Genomic DNA, 26,676 nt, shown 5'->3' on the forward strand with positions numbered 1-26,676 from the left:
AAAGAAAAACTAACAGGTTTGTGAGAGCCGGAATTCTTACTGGTTGGTAGGTGATCAAATACTTATGTCAGGCAATAAAATGCTAATTAATTACTTAAAAATCATACAAATGTGATTTTCTGGATTTTTGTTATAGATTCCGTCTCCCACAGTTGAAGTGTACCTATGATAAAGAGTACAGACCTCTACATGCTTTGTAAGTAGGAAAACCTGCAAAATCGGCAGTGTATCAAATACTTGTTCTCCCCACTGTATATAGCTGGGTAGGTTCAAACAGGTTAAGGAGTCTCTTTGCTTTCTTTCAGTACACACATACATTCCTTCTTCCACAATGGTTATCATTTTTAATTATTCCTTGTCCATGCTACATAACCTATTTCTTATGAACTAACATTATTAATCAGATAGTGAAACAGGGTAGAATTCAATTAGTTATAGTTCTAATGAAATTTATACATTGTTTAGTCATTATTCATAAAATTCATAACAGTAGGACAAAGCACTGTATTTTTATTAAGTGTGAGGAGGGTTACAATTGTTGCGGACTGTGTTTGGCAATGTGTTTACACTGCATAACAGTTTAAGCAGGCTGCACAAGTGGGGCTATTATGCTTGCTAAATGAGCTGGTAAATATACCCAATTTCCTTGAGTGGGAAAGCTGGCCATCTTGGCTGTAAACGGTTGTGGTGAGTCACAATTAGCCTATATGAAAGATGCGTTGTATAAAATGAATCATTTGCACGTAATTGCTTGGCCTGCGTACTGTATCTAGTAATAGTTTGGGTACGTACTGCTGGTTTGCCTTCATGGTAAATTTAACTAATAAGACGTTTCTATTTAGCAATAATCCTCAAGGTTTTAGGATTGCAAAACTACAGTATTCAACAAGATGACTATCATGTCTTCAAAGACAGAGCTTGTGATAACTGAGCACATCTGAGCACTAGATGGTGGTAGAGGTGTGGTTGCGTGCACTGGATATTTCTCAGCCAGGTTTTCAAACTGAACAGGTCTCACCATGGGATGTATAGTTTCTAAATCAAGTGTCAACTCCCTCCAATCAGAAAGTATTCACACCCCTGGACTTTTCCCACATTTTTCTGTGTTACAGCCTGAATTGAAAATAGTTTAAATTGCGATGTTTTTTGCCTACACAAATACCCCATAATGTCAAAGTGGAATAATGTTTTTATACATTTTTACAAATTCCCAAATGTCAAGCTGAAATAACTTCAGTATTCAACCCCTTCGTTTTGTTATGGCAAGCCTAAATACGTTCAGTGACTGAGTGTATTGATACACCATCCAAAGTGTAATTAATAACTTCACCATGCTCGAAGGGATATTCAATGCCTGCTTCTTCAGGTGGCCTTCTGTGCGAGCATTGTAAAACCTCCCTGGTCTTTTTAGTTGAATCTGCTTTTGAAATTCACTGCTCGACTGATGTGTGGGGTACGGAGATGAGGTAGTCAAAAAAAATGAACACTATTATTGCACACAGTGAGTCCATGCAACTTGTGACTTACAAAGCATTTTTACAAATTCATAGATGTAAAGCTGAAATGACTTATTGAATCAAGTATTCAACCCCTTAGTTTTCTTATGTCAAGCCTAAATAAGTTGCAGGCGTCCTTCCTAACTCAGTTGCCAAAGAGGAAGGAAACCACTCAGGAATTTCACCATGAGGCCAATGGTGAGTTTAATGGCTGTGATAGGAGAAAACTGAGGTTGGATAAACAACATTGTAGTTACTCCACAATACTCTAATCGACGGAGCCTGTACAGAATACACATATTCCAAAACATGCATCCTGTTTGCAATAAGGCACTAATGTAATACTGCAAACAATTTGGCAAAGCAATTAACACTTTGTATTCAGGACAAAAAGTTATGTTTGGGGCATATCCAATACAACACATTACTGAGTACTACTCTCAATATTTTCAAGAATAGTGGTAGCAGTATCATGGTATGGGTATGCTTGTAATCTTTAAGGACTGGGGAGTTTTTCAGGATAAAAAATAAACTGAACGGAGCAAAATCCTAGAGGAAAACTTGTCTGATTTCCACCAAACACTGGGTGATGAGCAGCACAATAACCTAAAACACAAGGCCAAATCTACACTGGAGTTTCTTACCAAGAAGACAGTGAATGTTCCTGAATGTCCAAGTTACAGTTTTTACTTAAATCTATTTGAAAATCGATGGCAAGACTTGAAAATGGTTGTCTAGCAATGATCAACAGCTTGAAGAAATTTGAAAAAGAATAATAGGCAATTGTTGCACAATCCAGGTGTGGAAAGCTGTTCGAGACTTACCCAGAAATATTCACAGCTGTCATCGCTGCCAAAGGTGCTTCTACAAAAGTATTGACTCAGGGGTGTGAATACTTATGTAAATAAAATATATTTCTACATTTCATTTTCAATAGATTTGCAAAAAATTCTAAAAACATGTTTTCACTGTCATTTTTAGGGACGGAGAAAAATACATTTTTAATTCAGGCTGTAACACAAAATATGGAAGAAGTCCACAAAATATGGAAGAATATTTTCTGAAGGCACCGTACAAATCAAGCACTTCTGAAGGTGCTACCTTGTTTAAAATGCTAGTTATAGGTGGATAAAGAAAGAACCTAAACAAAAGTAAAAAAATACCCAATTGCATCAATGATGATTGATTTCATTTGATTTAATGCAATAAACATGTACAAAGTATGTTAAAATGTTTGAAAAAAAGCATATCTGTGACAGTTAACAGTACAGCATATCAATACAAATACAGAGGAGGACGACGTCTCAACATGGCTAGGCCACAAGTTACAGGCAACATGTTTTGGTCTCTTGGACAGAGCACAGTAGTGTCAGGTTTCGGCTAAATAATGACGTTTTGAGGACGTTATAGTATTCCTCTCCTCACACCTATACATAGATGGGAAAAAAGAACACACTCATGACAAAAATCCCCGCCCACACATTGTGTTATTTATATATTTAAATATAAATGTAGAGTAACCCGTGTTTTGTTTGTAACATTGTTGCTTTGTATAGTAACTGAGGGTTGACTGGTTTACTCACCGATACACAGAACAGATTTGGTAAGTAAGATTGTACCATCTGGGTTCTAAAAAGCTTTTACAATCCCCCACCCATTTAAAAAAAAGGTTTTACATGCTTTGTACATATTTCAAAGAAATAATTTTATACATGAGTATATTTACATTATATGTGTATATATTCGTTCACAACGCGTAGTCATTCTCTAGATAAAGGACATGGAACGATGAGATGCAGTCGTGTGGGTGGGAATAGTTGATTGAGCCTGAAATACAAAGCACACTGCACTTGGATTTCCATGTGGGACTGAAATCTAAAAGGATGTAGCTTTTAGCAAAAACATTGAACTCGGCACTGTAGAAGTAAAAAATAAAAGTAACTCTCCGTTTAGTGTTTATCAGATTTACATTCAACTGACCCAAACCTCCTGCCTAAAAAGTCATTCATTTTTCTTTTTAGAAATTGCATAAAGGATAAGAACTAGGGAAGAGAGGGGCAATGACGTGGTTGGCCTTAAATGCTATGACCTATAGACAGCGTGTTGGGTAAGGCGTGGGCAATACTGTACATTATAAATGCAAATAACCCTGTTTTGATCCAGTAGCTTTCGGCAGTTATTATAAAACCCTCATTCACAAGTTAAAGAAACAGTTAACATGCCCCTTTGCTTTGGGACATTTCACCCCTGTGAGAAAGGCCCCACATGGTACGCACCACAACTTTCATTCTCTCGGAATAATGGCAAAGTGTGCTGACAGTAGGTTTATGGGCCAGCCTAAATGGTCCAAAAATGAACTGAGGGACCCTTCAAATAAACCATGAATTTTATCCCAATACCTTATTACAGTAGCTCACCTAGGTATGTATCAGTGCCCTCTTGAAACATGCTAATCCATATCTTCTATCAACAATTTCCCCTCTTTTGAACACCCAAAAAGAACAGCCACGGAAAGATACTCAGCAAAGTGCCTACTCATCTTCACAGACCAGACAGAGTGAGAGTCGTTTCTGCATTGAACATAAACGAACAGAGGAGAATTGAGGCTACTAGTCCAATGTACATCAGGGCAAGCAGACAAACAGTCAGACATGTGGGCATGAAGGACTCTGGTCCACTGTTTAGTGGAATACGTAAAAACAGTCTACACCAGAGTATGTCCAGGTACCATTGTCTGAGGCAGAATGAGCTAATGCCACCACTACTGGAGAAAAGACTGACACGAAACAGCACTTTTCTATCAATGGTTGAACCTAAAGCAAGCACAAATTCCAGACTGTTCCATGTAACAGACTAAGGGGGGCTTTCTTGAAATGGAAACAATCAAAATAAAATGGTACATACATATACAGAATTGTTTTTAAAATACTGGATAAAGTAGAGTGACAGTACATTCTTCTTTTTGCAATAATCCTCTATAGCTACATCTGCATTAGACCCACTAGTTCAATCATACAGCCAGTACGGCTTATAAGAGAAAGACAATGACAACAATCATTACTTCTAGCATTAAGGCAAAGTCTAATTAGCGGTTGTAAGGGCTAGACCAGTTCCTTCATAGAGTCACTCCAATGTGGGGAACCCGAGGGGCCGTGTCCTAATTAGAGATATGCATAAGTAACTCACTTTCAAGTCTCCTATGGACATCGATACACGAATTCCGCAAAAAAACGTTTGAGTAAAATTGGAGCATCTGAAGTTAGGATTCAGCCGATAGATTCCAATATGGTGACAGACTTCAATGTGGGGACCTACTTGAGTCCAAAGGAGACTTGGACTAAGAACTTGTTTTTGGTTGAAACACTTGTTTGTGTTAGCAGCTGTTGTGAGACAACTGGCTCTTTAGCATGGCAAAGCTAATCAGAAGCTAAGCCCCATTCTAGCCAACTGCAGTCTTTTCTGACACAGTGTGGAAATAAGAACCCTAGAACCAATTCTAGACCCGTGGATGCTTTCTGTTAAGAGACAATTCTTCGACATCATCCAATCAACTTTCAGAATTGAAGCAGATTGCCTCTAGTATTAAGTAGAGGGTACTGCACTATAAACTGTTTCATTTACACAGCTTAAAGGAAGGCAAACAAACTGATAGACAATAAAGTCAGAGGCCATTAAAAAAAACAGGAAATAATTTAGGGATGGAGCAAGAGGAGGAAAATAAACACCAGAGAAAGCTTTTGATGCCATCAAGTGGAGACTCTGCTAACCTCCTACAATCAATCCACTACCATAAAAATCCTCAATAAAAACAAAGATTACATTTAAAACCTAATAAAAATACATTTTTCATACCGTTCAATCTGGGTAGAGCGATTAATAGTTTAATTATTGATTTCAACTGGAAGGCACATACATAAGGCAATAAAAAGTGTTGCAAAGCATTTGACATGCCTCTCTCCCAACACAGGAAAAGGAAATATAAGAGGGCGATTATTGCTGCATTGAAAAAAATATGAAATGATCTATAACTTAACATGACATCAAGAAGAATCGGAATAATAATAACAATATTAATAGTAATAACAAAATAGTGCGAAGCATGAACAGGCCCTTTCAAGCCAGAGAGGAAATCAACTTTGTAATATAAATTGTGCACTTCTTTTCGCGTTAGGTTGAATGTGTTAGCCAGGGGTGCAGGAAATAACTCCCACGTGTTCTTCAGTCTCCAGTTTCAAAAGAGTAGTGGGGACTTCACTGACTGACTGCCCTTTCACATACATTATATTCAAAAGTATGTGGACACCCCCTTAAAATGAGTGGATTTGGCTATTTCAGCCACACCTATTGCTGACAGGTGTATACAATTGAGCACAGCCAAGCAATCTCCATAGACAATCATTGGCAATAGAATGGCTTTACTGAAGAGCTCAGTGACTTTCAACATGGGACCGTCATAGGATGCCATCTTTCCAACAATTCAGTTCGTAAAATGTCTGCCCTGCTAGATCTGCCCGTCAACTGTAAGTTCTGTTATTGTGAAGTGGAAACATCTAGGAGCAACAACGGCTCAGCCGCGAAGTGGTAGGCCACAGTGCTGAAGTGCGTAAAAATTGTATGTCCACAGTTGCAACACTCAGTATCGAGTACCAAACTGCCTCTGGAAGCAACGTCAGCACAATAACTGTTCGTCAAGAGCTTTATGAAATTGGTTTCCATGGCCGAGCAGACTCTAGAGCAGTGGAAACTGGAGTGACCATCTGGCAGTCCGACGGACGAATCTGGGTTTGGCTGATACCAGGAGAACGCTACCTGCCAACTGTTAGTTTGGTGGAGGAGGAATAATGGTCTGGGGCTGTTTCATGGTTTGGGCTAGGCCCCTTAGTTCCAGTGAAGGGACATCTTATTGCTATAGCATAAAATGAAATTCTCTGCTTCCAACTTTGTGGTAACAGTTTGGGGAAGGTCCTTTCCTGTTTCAGCATGACAATGCCCCCGTACACAAAGCGAGGTCCATACAGAAATGGTTTGTCGAGATCGGAGTGGAAGAACTTGACTAGCTTGCAAAGAGCTCTGACCTCAACCTCATCGAACACATTTGGGATGAATTGGAATGCCGACTGCGAGCCAGGCCTAATCGCCCAACATCAGTGCTCGACCTCACTAATGCTCGTGGCTGAATGGAAGCAAGTCCCCGCAGGAATGTTCCAACATCTAGTGTAAAGTCTTCCCAGAAGAGTGGAGGCTGTTATAGCAGCAAAGGGGGGGGACCAACTCTATTTTAATGTCCATGATATTGGAATGAGATGTTTGACGAGCAGGTGTCCACATACTTTTGATCATGTAGTGTAAGAGGCTGGATGTCCACAGCAACACCATATACTTTATCATTATTAATATTATCATCAATTGCTACTATTTCTACCTTCATTGAAGAATATGTGTGCGTGTCTTAGTTAGGGCTGGGGTAGGGATGGGAGGTCCCAAAGGCAGCATGTGTGTGTTTATGAGTAGAAGGTGAGGACGCTCTGGTGGTTTCCGCGCACCAGGAGGAGGGGAGGCAGATCCTTGGACAGAGTCTCCAGCCAGGACATGTAGAGAGCACTGGACACTGCTCCCTTTCTGGCCAAGGGCATGCTCCTGTAGATCGAGAGAGAGTGTGATGTGATGAGTGACAGAAATAGCCCTATCCATTTGGATCCTTTCAAATCTCACCCTCGCGCCCCGTATATCAACAGCACAATAAACTCAATACCACACGTATACTTCAATAAAGTGCAGTATGACTAACAGAGCATTGAAACACCCTATTCTACACATCCATTAATGAGACACAAAATGGAGGACCAGTGACACTGAGGACAATGGGTTTTTCTATTGCTCTCTGGCCACTGGCCCCATTCAGTATCAGTGGTGGAGGTAAGGAGAGCAGTAGTGCTGTGGTGTTGTGAATAGGATAGGACTGCAGGGACCGAAGCAGAGCCAAGCCAGTGGTGGAAAGAGACAACACTAGGGCAATTAACCCACAGCGCTACTGAATGAGTGCGAGTGGAGTATTGTGTGTGTGCGCCCATGCATAGAGAGGGAAGGATGAGTAAGGAAGCAGAGGGAGAATAAATGAGAAGCAGGACGATGGGAGGAAAATGTAGAGGGGGAGAATTGGAAGAGGTAAATATAGCAGAGAGAAAAGAAGATGAAGAGTGGATTGAGAAAGAAAAGGTAGAGCAACAGAGAGAAAAGATAAAAGAAGTGGCAGGGAAATGGAGAGAAGACCTAAAGGAGACGAGGAGGGTGACAGAGGAGAGCGAGGGAGTGTGGAGGATGGCTGGCGTCTCAGTTTACTGGGCACCCAGCTGATTCACTTAGTGGCTGTTATTACAATTGACATTTTAGTCATTTAGCAGATGCTCTTATCCAGAGCAACTTACAGGAGCAATGTGGGTTAAGTGCCTTGCTCAAGGGCACATTGACAGATTTTTCACCTATTCGGCTCGGGATTCAAACCAGTGACCTTTCGTTTACCGGCCCAAAGCTCTTAACCCGCTAGGCTACCTGCCGGCCCCAAACATGAGGCCTCAATACTTCTGTGCCACACACACCACACAAAAAAGAAATGCTCTTAAATCTACTTGCATGACAATGAGGTTAGCTGTGCTTGAGTGCTCCTTCAGCAGTTCGTTCAGTCTGATCTGACGATTAGTCTGAGAAGAACCAAAACAAAAACACAGGTTAAAATGGATACACGTTACGAGATTACCATCTAAAGCAGCAGCCACACTTTGCTGTAGGATAGGCAGATATGGGAGCAATTTCATCCCCATATATCTCAAAGACATTGGGCACAATACCCGACTCTGGAGGACCCCAATTCAAAATGTTTTATAGGCTTGATTCTGTTTGGCTCCTAGCATCCTACAGCTAGCCCCTACCACTTCCATGTTCACAGATCTGAAATAACTGGATAGGAGTAAGTAATATGGTGATGGCTAGAGTGGTTAGATTTACCTTGGCCCTGTAGAGCTCCAGCTCGTTGTCGGTTATCCTCCAGGGCTCGCTGGCTTTCTGTGCCTCCGCCGTATCCTGCTCCATGTCGTCCTCCTTCAGCCGGTACGGCTCGATCATCTCTTCAAAAGCAGTAACACTGCACAACCATAGGGGATCAAAGGTTAGTAAATGGTTAGTTAGAAACTTTAGTACACACGCACAGTATATATAACAGGCCAGTATATTTGAGTATATACACTGAGTGTACCAAACATTAGGAACACCTTCCTAATATTGAGTCACACCCCCCCAAGAGCCAACACTGTCATGATTATTGAAGGTGTCAAAGTTCAACCCAAATGCTATGTGAGGGCATAGGTCATCACGCAACAGCCGTCATCAGAGAGGTCTACACTCGGTCTGATATCATATCAACGCAAGAGGAAAAGGTGGAACTCAAATGAACATGATTTCTTTGTCTGTTCCAAATGTATCATCATCAAACAGCTTAGTGAAGAGATTCTCCGGCTGCTACCTCAACTGTGGAAAAACAAGATGTGCTTTCTAAGTACTTGGATGCAGCCCAGGCACACAGAATGTCAGTTCTGAATGCCTCATACAGCCAAGGGGTTCGATGAGTCTGGCAGTACTGACCTGCTCCAAACCACTGGACAGATGGCAAGCTTAACTCCGCAGCCAGTGGGAGACACTGGCAATGTGAAGGACGCCCTCCTGCCCACAGTTCTATCCAACTAATCTAATATTAGCACTATTGTCACTCACATTGGATTTAACGACATTCGCTTTTGGCAATCTGAGGAACTGAAGAAGGGCTACAACATTCCCTTGAACACCCTTCTTTGCACAGGAAAGAGAGCAGTCATCTCTGGCCCCCTGACGTGCTATAGAAGGGGTTCGAAACGTTAGAGCTCCCTCGCTGCCCTAAATGAGTTCCCGAAGAAACTCTGTAAAGACAGGAATGTCTTCTTTTTTGACAAATGTATCTTGCTGTGGGAGCAACCAACACTCTTTAAAAGTCATTCACCCTGACCGCAGGGGTTCCAGGATTATCTCCAACATAGCAAACTGCTTAAGAGACTGATGGTCTAGGTTTGATAGTGCTCCAGTCCTCCCTGTCATAATAAGCAACAGAGGACATGGAAATCATATTATATTCCAGAGAAACGGAAGTGCAGTAAATGTAATCTAATCTATGTTCCTTTAAGTGTTACCTCCGAGGGTATTGTCTGCAATAATCATATGCATATCATTTAATTCCACTGTTTGCATTGAAGAAGCCAACTGTGGGCAGCCCACTCACCACCATTGATCCAAATGTAAATGTCACTGACATGTCTAACTCAAAATCAGCCTTTCAGAATAGCACTAAAAACAAACCAGAAAATGATTAAAAATATATTAACATATAAACTCAGCAAAAAAAGAAAAGTCAATTTTTCAGGATCCTGTCTTTCAAAGATAAATCCAAATAACTTCACAGATCTTCATTGTAAAGGGTTTAAACATTGTAAAGGGTTTCCCATGCTTGTTCAATGAACCATAAACAATGAATGAACATGCACCTGTGGAACGGCCGTTAAGACACTAACAGCTTACAGACGGTGATGTCATAATGGGGTCGGTTGACAGTGCTGAGCACATCAGCATATGGTGAACATTCATGAAAGATTTTTGATTCCCATATAAAATCATAAATGTGGTGAATTTGTAAATACTATATATATATATATATGCTGAGTTATCTTCACTGACAAGTCGTGGTTTTGTCTCACCAGGGGTGATGGTCGGCTTCGAGTTTATCGTCGAAGGAATGAGTGTTACACTGAGGCCTGTGCTCTGGAGCGGGATCGATTTGGAGGTGGGGGGTCCTTCATGGTCTGGGGCGGTGTGTCGCAGCATCACCGGAATGAGCTTGTCATTGCAGGCAATCTCAACACTGTGCATTATATGGAAGACATCCTCCTCCTTCATGTGGTACCCTTCCTGCAGACTCATCCTGACATGACCCTCCAGCATGACAATGGCTCCACCCATACTGCTCGTTCTGTGCGTGATTTCCTGCAAGACAGGAATGTCAGTGTTCTGCCATGGCCAGCGAAGAGCCCAGATCTTAATCCCATTTGCACGTCTGGGACCTGTTGGATCGGAGGGTGAGGGCTAGGGCCATTCCCCCTAGAAATGTCCGGGAACTTGCAGGTGCCTTGGTGGAAGAGTGGGGTAACATGTCACAGCAAGAGCTGGCACATCTGGTGCAGTCCATGAGGAGGAGATGCACTGCATTATTTAATGCAGCTGGTGGCCACATCAGATACTGACGGTTACTTTGATTTTGACCCCCCCTTTGTTCAGGGACACATTATTCTATTTCTGTTAGTCACATGTCTGTGGAACTTGTTCAGTTTATGTCGCAGTTGTTGAGTCTTATGTTCATACAAATATTTAGACATGATAAGTTTGCTGAAAATAAACACAGTTGACAGTGAGAGGATGTTTCTTTTTTTGCTGAGTTTAGTATGTAGCCTGAGAAACAAGGTTCATGAAATGTATTATCAGAAAACATTAATTCTGGCCATCTCTGAAACACACTTAGATAATTCATTTGATGCAATAGTAGCTATACATGGTTATAGAATATACAGTGCATTCGGAAAATATTCAGACCCCTTCACTTTTTCCACATTGTTACATTAGACTTATTGTAAAATGGATTAAATAAATGTTTTCCCTCAAACACACAATACCCCATAATGATGAAGCGACGCTCCACATCCAACCTGACAGAGCTTGAGAGGATCTGCAGAGAAGAATGGAAGAAACTCCCCAAATACAGGTGTGCCAAGCTTGTAGCGTCATACTGTTACAGGAATTATATTCCTCTATGTTTTAATACCCAATTAAAATGACTCACTCTGTCAATTCATAAGAATCTGTATGACTCTTATTTGTATAAAATGCACATAGACCAGTCTTAAAGTCAACCAGCAGCTTTTATTCACGAGAGTACTGCCCATGATACATTTTACCACAGGTTATAAACTGAAAATGACGTCATTAGTTTTAGTACTAGCCCGTGTCATCTCCGCTCCAGTACAGGCTGTATGGTTCTCATATCGTCTCTCCCTATTAAGATAATTTATGGATAGAGCCAAGGTCTGCCTGTGTAGATCAGCATTCTAACCAGTCTGGCTATAAGTTCATTCATTTCTACCAAGGAACAGACAGTCATTGTTATAATTATTGATTATATTTACACACATTATATTCAGTACTAGGATTATAAAGAAAATTCATACATATACAGTAATATAATAGTATTCTGATTAGTCAGTCCTGATTGAAATGTATACATAATTAGTCAAAATTGATAAAAATTCCCTTAACACATACCCAAGTAGACTCAAGGCTGAAACTGCTGCCAAAGGTGCTTCAACAAAGTACTGAGTAAAGGGTCTGAATACTTATGTAAATGTGATATTTAAATGTTTTATTTTCAACACTTAAATAAAAAGACTCAATGGTTGCTAAATTTAAATAAACTTATTTTTTCTTTGTTATTATGGAGTATCATATGTAGATTGATAAAACAACGTTTAATCACTTTTAGAGAAAGGCTGTAACGTAACATTTTGAAAAAGTGAAGGGGTCTGAATACTTTTGTAATTCACATAAACGGAGGAGGTATTGCCATGTACGGTGGCTTGCGAAAGTATTCACCCCCTTGGCATTTTTCCTATTTTGTTGCCTAACAACCTGGAATTAAAATAGATTTCTAGTATCATTTGATTTACACAACATCCCTACCACTTTGAAGATGCAAAATATTATTCATTGTGAAACAAACAAGAAATAAGACAATAAAACAGAACTTGAGCGTGCATAACTATTCACCCCCCAAAAGTCAATAGTTTGTAGAGCCACCTTCTGCAGCAATTACAGCTGCAAGTCTCTTGGGGTATGTCTCTATAAGCTTGGCACATCTAGCCACTGGGCTTTTTCCCATTCTTCAAGGCAAAACTGCACCAGCTTCTTCAAGTTTAATGTGTTCCGCTGGTGTACAGCAATCTTTAAGTCATATACCACAGATTCTCAATTGGATTGAGGTCTGGGCTTTGACTAGGCCATTCCAAGACATTTAAATGTTTCCCCTTAAACTACTCGAGTGTTGCTTAAGCAGTATGCTTAGGGTCATTGTCAATGTGAACCTCCGTCCCAGTCTCAAAGACAAACCAGTTTCCCTCAAGAATTTCCCTGTATTTAGAGCCATCCATCATTCCTTCAATTCTGACCAGTTTCCCAAGTCCTTGCCGATGAAAAACATCCCACAGCATGATGCTGCCACCATGCTTCATGGGATGGTGTTCTGGAGTGATGTGAGGTGTTGGGTTCGTGCCAGACGTAGCGGTTCCTTGATGGCCAAAAAGCTCAAATTTAGTACAGTACCTTCTTCCATATGTTTGGGGTGTCTCCCACATGCCTTTTGGCGAACACCAAACGTGTTTCCTTATTTTTTTCTTTAAGCAATGGCTTTTTTCTGGTCACTCTTCCATAAAGCCCAGCTCTGTGGAGTGTACGGCTTAAGAGTGGTCATATGGACAGATACTCCAATCTCCGCTGTGGAGCTTTGCAGCTCCTTCAGGGTTATCTTTGGTCTCTTTGTTGTCTCTCTGATTAATGCCCTCCATGCCTGGTCTGTGAATTTTGATGGGCGGCTCTCTCATGGCAGGTTTGTTGTGGAGCCATATTCTTTCCATTTTTTAATAATGGTTTTAATGGTGCTCTGTGGGATGTTCAATGTTTTGGATATTATTTTATAACCCAACACTGATCTGTACTTCTCCACAACTTTGTCCCTGACCTGTTTGGAGAGCTCCTTGGTCCTCATGGTGCCGCTTGCTTGGTGGTACCCCTTGCTTAGTGGTGTTGCAGACTCTGGGGCCTTTCAGAACAGGTGAATATACAGTGGGCTCCAAAATTACTGGCAATGCACAAACAATACTTTGGAAGGGTTGCCAGAAGAAAGCCCTTAATGACCCCAAGACACAGACACAAGCGCTTGGAGTTTGCCAAACGTCATTTAAATTATGATTGGAAGAAGGTGCTCTGGTCAGATGAGACCAAAATTGAACGTTTTGGTCAGATACAGCATCGGCATGTTTGGCGTCCAAACAGAGATGCATACAAGGAGAGGCACCTCATACTCACTGTGAAATATGGTGGTGGGTCAGTGATGTTTTGGGGCTGTTTTAATTCCAGAAGTCCAGAGGCACTGGTTAAGATTGATGGAATAATGAATTCCACCAAGTACCAGGCAATTTTGGCATGACAAATCTGGTTGCCTCTGCCAGAAGGCTGGGACTTGGCCGTATGTGGACTTTCCAACAAGACAATGACCCAAAACATACCTCAAGATCCACACAGAAATGGTGCTGTGACAAAAAAATCTATGTTCTGCCATGGCCAGCTCAGTCGCCGGACCTCAATCCAATCGAAAACCTATGGGCTGAGATACTTATTTTCCACCGTAATTTGCAAATAAATTCATTAAAAATCCTACAATGTGATTTTCAGGATTTTTTTTCTCATTTTGTCTGTCATAGTTGAAGTGTACCTATGATGAAAATTACAGGCCACTCTCATCTTTTTAAGTGGGAGAACTTGCACAATTGGTGGCTGACTAAATGCCCCACTGTATGCACGCACCACTTTTCCGTTTTTTATTTTTTAGAATTTTTTCTTTTTTCATTTCACTTCACCAATTTGGATTATTTTGTATACGTCCAAATAAAAATCTAAATTACAGGTTGTAATGCAACAAATATGAAACATGCAAAGGGGGATAAATACTTTTACAAGGCACTGTATGTCCAGAGGCATGTTCCTTTTAGGCTGAGAGATAATCTCATGTCAGATGATGTGGAAATAATATGGCTACAGGTTCATCTGCCTCACAGTTTAAGATCTAATATTGAATAATGTGGCTATTGGGAAATTTGAGGAGAGTAAACTGCTGGGTGTAACTCTCGATAGCTGTCATGGTTAAAAGATATAGACTCATTGGTTGCTAAAATGGGAAGAGGTCTGTCCATGATAAGGCGTTGTTGTTCTGTCGCCTTGACATCTCAGTCGACCAGACAGATCCTACAGGCCCTAGTTGTCACACCTGGACTACTGCCCAGCTGTGTGGTCATGTGCGGCAAAAAAAGGACCTAGGTAAATTGCCGTTGGTCCAGAACAAAGCAGCACATATCACACTTAGATGTACATGGAGGGAAAGCGTCAGTCTCTCCTGGATCAAAGTTGAGGAAAGATTGACTGCATCACTATTGTTCTTTGTGCAAGGTACTGATGTTTTGAAGGTACCGAACTGTCTGTTCAAGCAGTTAGCACACAGTTCATACACTCATCGGTACAAGACATGCAATCCAGTAGCCTCTTCAGTTCCCAGGTCCAAAAAAATAACACCTTACTGCACAAAGGGAGAGCCATTAAGAGAGAGCCATTTGATATATGTGCTATTGTAATTTGCACTGTGCTATGTATTAGACTTAGATATTGTGTGTATGTAGTAATATGTAGGCTATGTGTGATGTTTAAAACGTATGTATTTCAGTCCTTGACTAATACTGTTCTGTACTATGTCATGTTTCATGTGGACCACAGGAAGAGCAGCTGATGCTTTTGCAGCAGCGAATGGGTATCCTAATAAATACAACATTTGGTATTTTGTTAATGTTGGTGGAAAACACAGTCTCAGGCACCGCTCCAGAATCTCCCATAAGTGTTCAATTCCCTAACCCGGACGACCCTGGGCCAATTGTGCACCACCCTATGGGACTCCCGGTCACGGCCGGTTGTGAGACAGCCTGAGATAGAACCCGGGTCTGTAGTGATGCCTCAAGCACTGCGATGCCTTAGACCACTGCGCCACTCGGGAGGCCTTGGCTTTTTGCCTTGACATTTCAATTTAGAACCCCAACCCGCCCGACAACCTCAGAACTGTCATATAAGGGAGAATCAATCTTGAGAGAAAAACAACATACTTCTCTTTCTTGGGCTTGGTGTTGATGTCTCCTAGTACGTTGATGTCGGAGAAGTCTATCCTGAACTTGCTGAGCAGGGTGGCCATCCTGAGGAGGAAATGTAACAACAAACACATAACACTAAAGCAGTTTTCATGCCACTTACATCCAAGAGCTTTGGAGAGACCGCACAAGCCACTGAGGGCATCAAGAAAGGATTGCTGCTGTTTGAAGTAGCACAGCGAACAGGTGCGAGCTGAAATCAATATGTTCCAGATATTAAAGAGAGAAAAAAAGCTGTGGTGGCTGTTAAGAGGCTTTCTCTTTATGACACTCATTTCCCTAGGTTTTTTTTATCTCATCAAAAGACGGGGATAACTTCTCCTCAAAACATCTACAGCGCCTCCAAATGTCCGAGTAAGTACAGCGACTTTTATATACAATGACTTTCATATCAAAGGGATACTTAAATCCTCAATTCCATGCAGAGTTTGGATGGGATATTATAATGAGATCCATGTATTGAACAAATTAAGTACAAAAATATAGTTAGCCAATACTGAAACTATATTTTAAATTAGCAAGGAAATGTCTGTTCCTGGTTTTACAAGTAATGAATGCACAAACATATGGCATGACACACACACACACACACACACACACACACACACACACACACACACACACACACACACACACACACACACACACACACACACACACACACACACACACACACACACACACACTAAAATGGAAGGCCTGGGTTGCCAGTGCTAATTCTAGCTAACAAAAGGAGGCAGGAGGCAGCTGTGTAGGACAATGAGAGTGAGGGTCAGGACATTTGTGTTGGACAATAACACTGCTGCCACAATAACACAGAGAGAAAAGAGAAAGAAGACAGACAGACGAGTGGGAGAAAGAAAAACAGAGACCCTAACCTGCTTCTGTGAAGCAAATACAACAAATTGTTATATAGAAAATCATGCAGATTTAATGTGGTGGTGGAACAACGTGGGTTTAATCCTGACTGTGCCAGTCAGTGACTAAGCTGTATTTTTAGAAGGCAATGTAGCATGGGCTCTGACGGGCAGCTAAGAGCAGAGCTCATCCTTTGAACCTGTAACACACTGATCTTCTTTAGCATTGGAGGAATTAGGGGTTTGAGGGAATTTGCCAGACAGACCTAAATCTAGGATGTAAGATAATATAAAAATGTTTTACTCAATATGGAATGTAAAAAATGGAAGAGAAAAACACATACAGTATTACAATGTACACTATATATTATCATTCAAAAGTTTAGGGTCACTTAGTAATGTTTTTGTCCATTAAAATAACATCAAATTGATCAGAAATACACTGTAGACATTGTTAATGTTGTAAATGACTGTCGTGGCTGGAAAGGGCAGTTATTTTAATGGTATATCTACATAGGTGTACAGAGGACCATTATCAGCAACCATCACTCCTGGGTTCCAATGGCACGTTGCGTTAGCTAATCCAAGTTTATAATTTTAAAAGGCTACTTGATCATTACAAAACCCATTTTGCAATTATGTTAGCACAGCTGAAAACTGTTGTTCTGATTTTTTTTATTTCATCTTTATTTAACCAGGTTATACCAAGCTATTTACAGATGGGCTATGTACAGGTGCAGCGATAGGTTAGCTGCTCAGATAGCTGATGTTTAACTTAGTGAGGGAGATATAAGTCTCCAGCTTCAGCGGTTTTTGCAATTCGTTCCAGTCATTGGCAGCAGAGAACTGGAAGGAAAGGCGGCCAAAGGGGGTGTTGGCTTTGGGGTTGACCAATGAGATATACAGTGGGGCAAAAAAGTATTTAGTCACCCACCAATTGTGCAAGTTCTCCCACTTAAAAAGATGAGAGATTATAGGTACACCTCAACTATGACAGACAAAATGATGAAAAAAAATCCAGAAAATCCCATTGTAGGATTTTTAATGAATTTATTTGCAAAATATGGTAGAAAATAAGTTTGGATCAAGGAATAACCCACAGAAAGAGCGACATCATTGATATATGGAGAAAAGGGTCGGCCCGAGAATTGAACCCTGTGGTACCCCTATAGAGACTGCAAGAGGTCCGGACCTAGAGTGTCACCCCCGTTGAAGAGGGGGATGACCGTGGCAGCTTTCCAATCTTTAGGAATCTCGGACGATACGAAAGAGAGGTTGAACAGACTAGTAATAGGAGTTGCAAAAATGGCGGTGGATAAATTTAGAAAGAGCGAGTCCAGATTGTCAAGCCAAGCTGATTTGTACGGGTCTAGGTTTTGCAGCTCTTTCAGAACATCTGCTATCTGGATTTGGGTGAAGGAGAAAAAGCTAGCCTTTGCTTTCCAAACTTCCCTGAAAAGTTGCATATCGCGGGGACTATTCGATGCTAGTGCAGTACACCACATTATGTTTTTGTGCTGGTCGAGGGCAGTCAGGTCTGGAGCGAACTAAGAGCTATATCTGTTCTTAGTTCAATTTTTTTTGAAAGGGGCATGCTTATTTAAGATGGTGAGTAAATTACTTTTAAAGAACAACCAGGCATCCTCTACTGACGGGATGAGGTCAATATCCTTCCAGGATACCCAGGCCAGGTTTGACAGTGATGAGGGGTGGTCGTTTGACCACGGACGCATTACGGATGAAGGCAATGAGGCAGTTATTGCTGAGATCCTGATTGAAAACAGCAGGTGTATTTGGAGGGCAAGTTGGTCAGTATATTATCTATGAGGGTGCCCATGTTTACAGATTTATGGGTGTACCGGGTAGGTTCCTTGATAATTTGTGTGAGATTGAGGGCATTTAGCTTAGATTGTAGGACGGCCGGGGTGTTAAGCTTATCCCAGTTTAGGTCACCTAGCAGAACAAACTCTGAAGATAGATGGGGGGCAATCAATTTCCACATGGTGTCCAGGGCACAGCTGGGAGCTGAGGGGGGGAGGGGGGTCTATAACAGGCGGCAACAGTGAGAGACTTATTTCTGGAGAGATTCATTTTTAAAATTAGAAGCTCGAACTGTATGGGCATAGACCTGGAAAGTATGACAGAAATTTGCAGGCCATCTCTGCAGTAGATTTAGGGCATAATGTACATAATGTACAGGGTAGGGTGCGGGTACAGTGGCGGTAAACCCAGGCATTGAGTGATGAGAGGTTGCATCTCTAGAGGCACTAGTTATGCTGGGTGAGGTCACGCCATGTGTGGGAGGTGGGACAAAATAGGTATCTGAGGCATGTTGAGTGGGGCTAGGGGCTCCGCAACAAAAATAAACAATGATTACTACCCTAAACAACAGTATACAAGGCATATTGACATTAGAGAGAGACATAAAGCGAGGCATAAAGCAATCACAGGTGTTGATTGGGAGAGCTAGCTAAGACAACAACGGGTAAGACAACAACAGCTAATCAGCTAAGACAACAACAACAGGTAAAATGGTGATGAATGGGCGGAGGGGGTCAGTTAACTAACACACAGGGCCTGAGTTCAAGGCTGGGACCGAGAGATCAACAAAATGGAGTACCGTGATTAATGAAAAGTCCAGCTGGCATCAGCTATGTAGCCAGATGATCATAGGGTTCAGTGAACAGCAATTGATGAAACAGGGAAGCCATTAGATAGTCGTTACTACGCTAGCAAGCGAGAGACACGGCGTACATAAAGATAGCAGGCCGGGGCTAGCAGAAGCGTCTTCACCGACGTCCGGCAAAGGTCGGTTGAGGGCACAACGGACGGAATTACGTCGGCAGACCAGTCGTGATGGATCGGTGGCGCTCCGTGATAAAGAAGCAATAAAACTGGCCTTTAGACTAGTTGAGTATCTGGAGCATCAGCATTTGTGGGTTGAATTACAGGCTCAAAATGGCCAGAAACAAATAACTTTCTTCTGAAACTTGTCAGTCTATTCTTGTTCTGAGAAATTAAGGCTATTTCATGCAAGAAATTGCCAAGAAACTGAAGGTCTCGTACAACGCTGTGTAATACTCCCTTCACAGAACATTGCAAACTGGCACTAACCAGAATAGAAAGAGGAGTGGGAGGCCCCGGTGCACAACTGAGCAAGAGGACAAGTACATTAGTGTCTAGTTTGAGAAACAGACGCCTCCACAAGTCCTCAACTGGCAGCTTCATTAAATAGTACCCGCAAAACACCAGTCTCAATGTCAACAGTGAAGAGGTGAATCCGGGATGCTGGCCTTCAAGGCAGAGGTGCAATTAGCCTTTTAAAATTATAAACTTGGATTAGCTATTGGAACACCGGAGTGATGGTTGCTTATAAATGTGTGCGTGGACATTTCTAAGTGACCCCAAACTTTTGAACAGTACATTTATGTGTATATTATACATACATACATATACACACACACACACACATATATATACAGTTGAAGTCGGAAGTTTACAAACATACCTTAGCCAAATACATTTAAAGTTTTCACAATTCCTGACATTTAATCCTAGTAAAAATTCCCTGTCTTAGGTCAGTTAGGATCAATACTTTATTTTAAGAATGTGAAATGTCAGAATAATAGTAGATTGAATGATTTATTTCAGCTGTTATTTCTTTCATCACATTGCCAGTGGGTCAGAAGTTTACATACACTCAATTAGCATTTGGTAGCATTGCCTTGGGTCAACTTGGGTCAAACATTTTGGGATGCCTTCCACAAGCTTCCCACAATAAATTGGGGGAATTTTGGCCCATTCCTCCTGACAGAGCTGGTGTAACGGAGTAAGGTTTGTCGGCCTCCTTGCTCGCACAGGCTTTTTCAGTTCATAACGATGGTCATTATGGCCAAGCAGTTCTATTTTTGTTTCATCAGACCAGGGGACAAAAAGTACGCAAACTGTAGTCTGGCATTTTTATGGCAGTTTTGGAGCAGTGGCTTCTTTCTTGCTGAGCGGCCTTTCATGTTATGTCAATATAGGACTCATTATACTGTATAGATAGATACCTTTGAACCTGTTTCCTCCAGCATCTTCACAAGGTCCTTTGCTGTTGTTCTGGGATTGATTTGCACTTTTCGCACAGAAGTACGTTCATCTCTAGGAGACAGAACGCGTCTCCTTCCTGAGCGGTATGACAGCTGCGTGGTCCCATGGTGTTTATACTTGCGTACTATTGTTTGTACAGATGAACGTGGTACCTTCAGGCGTTTTGAAAATTGCTCCCAAGGATGAACCACACTTGTGGAGGTCTACAATGACTTTTCTGAGGTCTTGGCTGATTTTCCTATGATGTCAAGCAAAGAGGCACTGTGTTTGAAGTTAGGCCTTGAAATACAGCCACAGGTATACCTCAAATTGACTCAAATGATGTCAATTAGCCTATCAGAAGCTTCTAAAGCCATGATACAATTTTCTGGAATTGTTCAAGCTGTTTGAAGGAACAGTCAACTTAGTGTATTTAAACTTCTGACCCACTAGAACTGTGATACAGTGAATTATAAGTGAAATAATCTGTCTGTAAACAATCGTCACCACGCTGTCTGTGTGGTCCATTTCAGTTTGTCCGTGATGTGTACTTCGAGGAACTTAAAACTTTCCACCTTCTCCACTACTGTCCCGTCGATGTGGATAAGAGGGTGCTCCCTCTGCTGTTTCCTGAAGTCCACAATCATCTCCTTAGTTTTGTAGACGTTGAGTGTGAGGTTATTTTCCTGACCCCACACTCCGAGGGCCCTCACCTCCTCCCTGTAGGCGTCTCGTCGTTGTTGGTAATCAAGCCTACCACTGTAGTGTCGTCTGCAAACTTGATGATTGAGTTGGAGGCGTGCACGGCCACACAGTCATGGGTGAACAGGGAGTACAGGAGAGGGCTGAGAACGCACCCTTGTGGGGCCCCAGTGTTGAGGATCAGCGGGGTGGAGATGTTGTTACATACCCACACCACCTGGGGGCGTCCAGGACCCAGTTGCACACAATGACGAGTTTGGAGGGTACTATGGTGTTAAATGCTGAGCTCCAAGGTATTGGAGTGGCCATCACAAAGCCCTGACCTCAATCCTACCAAATACTAATTGAGTGTATGTAAAACTTCTGACCCACTGGGAATGTGATGAAAGTAATAAAAGCTTAAATAAATCATTCGCTCTACTATTATTCTGACAGATCATATTCTTAAAATAAAGTGGTGATCCTAACTGACCTAAAACAGGGAATTTTTACAAGGATTAAATGTCCGGAATTGTGAAAAACGGTGTTTAAATGTATTTGGCGAGAGAGAGAGAGAGAGAGAGAGAGAGAGAGAGAGAGAGAGAGAGAGAGAGAGAGAGAGAGAGAGAGAGAGAGAGAGAGAGAGAGAGAGAGAGAGAGAGAGAGAGAGAGAGAGAGAGAGAGAGAGAGAGAGAGAGAGAGAGAGAGAGAGAGAGAGAGAGAGAGAGAGAGAGAGAGAGAGAGAGAGAGAGAGAGAGAGAGAGAGAGAGAGAGAGAGAGACACACACACACACACACAGTATGTGGACACCCCTTCAAATTAGTGAATTCGGCTATTTCAGCCACACCTGTTGCTGACAGGTGTATTAAATTGAGCACACAGCCATGCAATCTCCATAGACATACATTGGCTATAGAATTCCCTTACTGAAGAGCTCAGTGACTTTCAACGTGGCACCATAATAAGATGCCACCAAGTCAGTTCATAAAATGTCTGCCCTGCTGGAGCTGCCCCGGTCAACTGTAAGTGCTGTTATTGTGAAGTGGAAACGGCTAGAAGCAACAACGGCTCAACTATGAAGTGGTAGGAGACACAAGCTCACAGAACGGGACCACCGAGTGCTGAAGCACGTAAAAATTGTCTGTCCTCGGTTGCAACACTTACTCCAGTGTTCCAAATTACCTCGAAGCAACGTCAGCAGAACTCTTCGTCGGGAGTTTTATGAAATGGGTTTCATGGCCGAGCAGCTGCAAACAAGCCTAAGATCACCACACGCAATGGCAAGTGTCGGCTGGAGGGGTGTAAAGTGTGCCGCGATTGGACTCTGGAGCAGTGGGAATGCATTCTCTGGAGTTATGAATCACACGTCACCATCTGGCAGTTCAAAAGACGAATATGGGTTTGGCGGATGCCAGGAGAAGGCTATAGTGTCAACTGTAAAGTTTGGTGGAGAAGGAATAATGTTCTAGAGCGGTTTTTCATGGTTCGGGCAAGGCCCCTTAGTTCCAATGAAGGGAAATCTTAACGCTACAGCATACAATGACATTCTAGACGATTCTGTGCTTCCAACTTTGTGGCAACAGTTTGGGGAAGGCCCTTTCCTGTTTCAGCATGACAATGCCCCCGTGTACAAAGTGAGGTCCATACAGAAATGGTTTGTCAAGGTCGGTGTGGAATAACTTGACTGTCCAGCACAAAGCTCTGACCTCAACCCCATCGAACACCTTTGGGATGAATTGGAAAGCCGACTGAGAGCTAGACCTAATCGCCCAACATCAGTGCTCGACCTGAGTAATGATCGTGGCTGAATGGAATCAAGTCCCTGCAGCAATGTTCCAGCATCTAGTGTAAAGCCTTCCCAGAAGAGTGGAGGCTGTTCTAGCAGCAAAGGTATAATAATGCTCATAATTTTGGAATGAGATGTTCGATGAGCAGGTGTCCACATACTTTTGGTAATGTAGTATACTTTCAATACATTCCCATTGGCAGTATAGATCTACAGCGAATAGAAAGCAATATAGATCTGTAGTGAATAGAATGTCACTCACGCTCTGCGGTCGTGGTCGATCCTGTTGATCTTGCCTCCTATGAAGACGCGGATCTTGCAGTCCTTCCACTTCTTCTTGTTGGTGAGCAGGTAGGGGATGAGCAGGGTAAGGCCTGGCACAGTCACATTACAGAGACACAGTCAGTCACTACTCTGTCTTTGGTGCAATGCGGCAACACCAGTCTCTTCTTACTGATGTGCAGAGTTATGGTCGCGCTCTAAGGTCTCTTTAAATGTTTCCAAAGTGTCTACATGGCTGTTGTACCTACTCCATTCATGTTGGTGCAATGTTAGTCTCTTGTCCAATGTATATTTTTCTAATTTCTCAGTGGCATGTTACTCTCGTTGCATATGTTACTCACTGGTGATATTCACGACCAGTAACCAGTAATATTCTCAACCAAAGAGATATTCTAGTTCCGAGTGCAGCATGCTTTAGACTGCTCAGACCTCTTCCTGAATTGACTGTCCTCAATACAGTGTTTGTCAAACTCCCAACTACAACCAAGTTGCTCTGTAACAGCAACCAATAGGCACAAAGTAACCAGAAACCACCCCCTTGGTGGTCTTGGAGGGCCAAACTCACCACCATCGTCAAAGAGCCACCACACGTCCACGGTGCCCTTGCCCTGTTTCCTCTTGAACAGCTGACTGGCGTCCAGCAGCCTCTGGTCGGCCACGTTCAACCTCTGGGGGCTCTTGTCTGTATGGCAAAAAAGTGCTATGTCAGACACTAAGATCAAGACAGGACAGGAAGCTGCATCCTCAAAGAGGGAGATGACTTAGCTAGGAATTCCTCTGTGTGACTGGGCCCACATTCATAAAGTGTCTAGGATCTGTTTGGTCTTTCAGATCATAATGAATAAGACTATACGGACAAGGAGGACCTGATCCTAGACAAGCACTATGGTCATTAGCAAGACAGCCTAAACAGATCTGGCACCAGGCTGTGTGGGTGTGTGATAGAAATCAAAGGAAGTGGGGATCTTATGTGGCTTTTATCTAACAGTCACGGTAAAATGGAAACGATCTCTGAAGTGGGCTCAGTGTAATGTAAAGTGTGGGCTAAGTGTAATGTAAACGGTGTGCTCAGTGTAATGTAAAGTGTGGGCTCAGAGTAATGTAAAGTGTGGGCTCAGTGTAATGTAAAGTGTGGGCTCAGTGTAATGTAAAGTGGGGGCTCAGAGTAATGTAAAGTGTGGGCTCAGTGTAATGTAAAGTGTGGGCTCAGTGTAATGTAAACGGTGGGCTCAGTGTAATGTAAAGTGTGGGCTCAGTGTAATGTAAACGGTGGGCTCAGTGTAATGTAAAGTGTGGGCTCAGAGTAATGTAAAGTGTGGGCTCAGTGTAATGTAAAGTGTGGGCTCAGTGTAATGTAAAGTGTGGGCTCAGTGTAATGTAAAGTGTGGGCTCAGTGTAATGTAAAGTGGGGGCTCAGAGTAATGTAAAGTGTGGGCTCAGAGTAATGTGAAGTGTGGGCTCAGTGTAATGTGAAGTGTGGGCTCAGTGTAATGTAAACTGTGGGCTCAGTGTAATGTAAAGTGTGGGCTCAGTGTAATGTAAACTGTTGGCTCAGTGTAATGTAAACTGTGGGCTCAGTGTAATGTAAAGTGTGGGCTCAGTGTAATGTAAACTGTGGGCTCAGTGTAATGTAAAGTGTGGGCTCAGTGTAATGTAAAGTGTGGGCTCAGTGTAATGTAAAGTGTGGGCTCAGTGTAATGTAAAGTGGGGGCTCAGTGTAATGTAAAGTGGGGGCTCAGTGTAATGTAAAGTGTGGGCTCAGAGTAATGTGAAGTGTGGGCTCAGTGTAATGTGAAGTGTGGGCTCAGTGTAATGTAAACTGTGGGCTCAGTGTAATGTAAAGTGTGGGCTCAGTGTAATGTAAACTGTTGGCTCAGTGTAATGTAAACTGTGGGCTCAGTGTAATGTAAAGTGTGGGCTCAGTGTAATGTAAACTGTGGGCTCAGTGTAATGTAAAGTGTGGGCTCAGTGTAATGTAAAGTGTGGGCTCAGTGTAATGTAAAGTGTGGGCTCAGTGTAATGTAAAGTGGGGGCTCAGTGTAATGTAAAGTGGGGGCTCAGTGTAATGTAAAGTGTGGGCTCAGTGTAATGTAAAGTGGGGGCTCAGAGTAATGTAAAGTGTGGGCTCAGTGTAATGTAAAGTGTGGGCTCAGTGTAATGTAAAGTGTGGGCTCAGTGTAATGTGAACTGTGGGCTCAGTGTAATGTAAAATGTGGGCTCAGTGTAATGTAAAGTGTGGGCTCAGTGTAATGTAAAGTGCGGGCTCAGTGTAATGTGAAGTGTGGGCTCAGTGTAATGTAAAGTGTGGGCTCAGTGTAATGTGAAGTGTGGGCCCAGTGTAATGTGAAGTGTGGGCTCAGTGTAATGTAAACTGTGGGCTCAGTGTAATGTAAAGTGTGGGCTCAGTGTAATGTAAAGTGTGGGCTCAGTGTAATGTAAACGGTGTGCTCAGTGTAATGTAAAGTGTGGGCTCAGTGTAATGTAAACTGTGGGCTCAGTGTAATGTGAACTGTGGGCTCAGTGTAATGTAAACTGTGGGCTCAGTGTAATGTAAAGTGTGGGCTCAGTGTAATGTAAACTGTGGGCTCAGTGTAATGTAAACTGTGGGCTCAGTGTAATGTGAAGTGGGCTCAGTGTAATGTAAACTGTGGGCTCAGTGTAATGTAAACTGTGGGCTCAGTGTAATGTAAAGTGTGGGCTCAGTGTAATGTAAAGTGGGGGCTCAGTGTAATGTAAAGTGGGGGCTCAGTGTAATGTAAAGTGTGGGCTCAGTGTAATGTAAAGTGTGGGCTCAGTGTAATGTAAAGTGTGGGCTGAGTGTAATGTAAACTGTGGGCTCAGTGTAATGTAAACTGTGGGCTCAGTGTAATGTAAAGTGTGGGCTCAGTGTAATGTAAAGTGGGGGCTCAGTGTAATGTAAAGTGGGGGCTCAGTGTAATGTAAAGTGTGGGCTCAGTGTAATGTAAAGTGTGGGCTCAGTGTAATGTAAAGTGTGGGCTGAGTGTAATGTAAAGTGTGGGCTCAGTGTAATGTAAACGGTGGGCTCAGTGTAATGTAAAGTGTGGGCTCAGTGTAATGTAAAGTGTGGGCTCAGTGTAATGTAAACTGTGGGCTCAGTGTAATGTGAACTGTGGGCTCAGTGTAATGTAAACTGTGGGCTCAGTGTAATGTAAAGTGTGGGCTCAGTGTAATGTAAAGTGGGGGCTCAGTGTAATGTAAAGTGGGGGCTCAGAGTAATGTAAAGTGTGGGCTCAGTGCAATGTGAAGTGGGCTCAGTGTAATGTGAAGTGGGCTCAGTGTAATGTCAATGGTGGGCTCAGTGTAATGTAAACTGTGGGCTCAGTGTAATGTAAACTGTGGGCTCAGTGTAATGTAAACTGTGGGCTCAGTGTAATGTGAAGTGGGCTCAGTGTAATGT

General features: G+C 42.3%; 1 protein-coding gene across 2 annotated transcripts in view; it reads right to left on the reverse strand.

Annotated features, from left to right (window-relative positions):
- Nucleotides 1–2,681: 2,681 nt before the first annotated feature.
- The window catches only part of LOC139387769 (solute carrier family 12 member 2-like), a 133,877-nt gene continuing 109,882 nt past the window's right edge, over nt 2,682–26,676 (reverse strand). The window contains exons 21-26 of one of the 2 annotated variants that reach the window (XM_071134007.1): nt 23,824–23,940; nt 23,239–23,350; nt 15,539–15,625; nt 8,499–8,634; nt 8,127–8,194; nt 2,682–7,133 (exon numbers count right to left, since the gene is read on the reverse strand). In XM_071134007.1, the coding sequence (XP_070990108.1) occupies nt 6,998–7,133; nt 8,127–8,194; nt 8,499–8,634; nt 15,539–15,625; nt 23,239–23,350; nt 23,824–23,940 (656 nt within the window). In that variant the 3' untranslated portion in view covers nt 2,682–6,997. The remainder of the gene's footprint in view (nt 7,134–8,126; nt 8,195–8,498; nt 8,635–15,538; nt 15,626–23,238; nt 23,351–23,823; nt 23,941–26,676) is intronic. The other variant, XM_071134006.1, reaches the window with a different exon arrangement.

The sequence above is a fragment of the Oncorhynchus clarkii genome, chromosome 29 (assembly GCF_045791955.1).
Source record: "Oncorhynchus clarkii lewisi isolate Uvic-CL-2024 chromosome 29, UVic_Ocla_1.0, whole genome shotgun sequence".
In the NCBI taxonomy this organism is placed as follows: domain Eukaryota; kingdom Metazoa; phylum Chordata; class Actinopteri; order Salmoniformes; family Salmonidae; genus Oncorhynchus; species Oncorhynchus clarkii.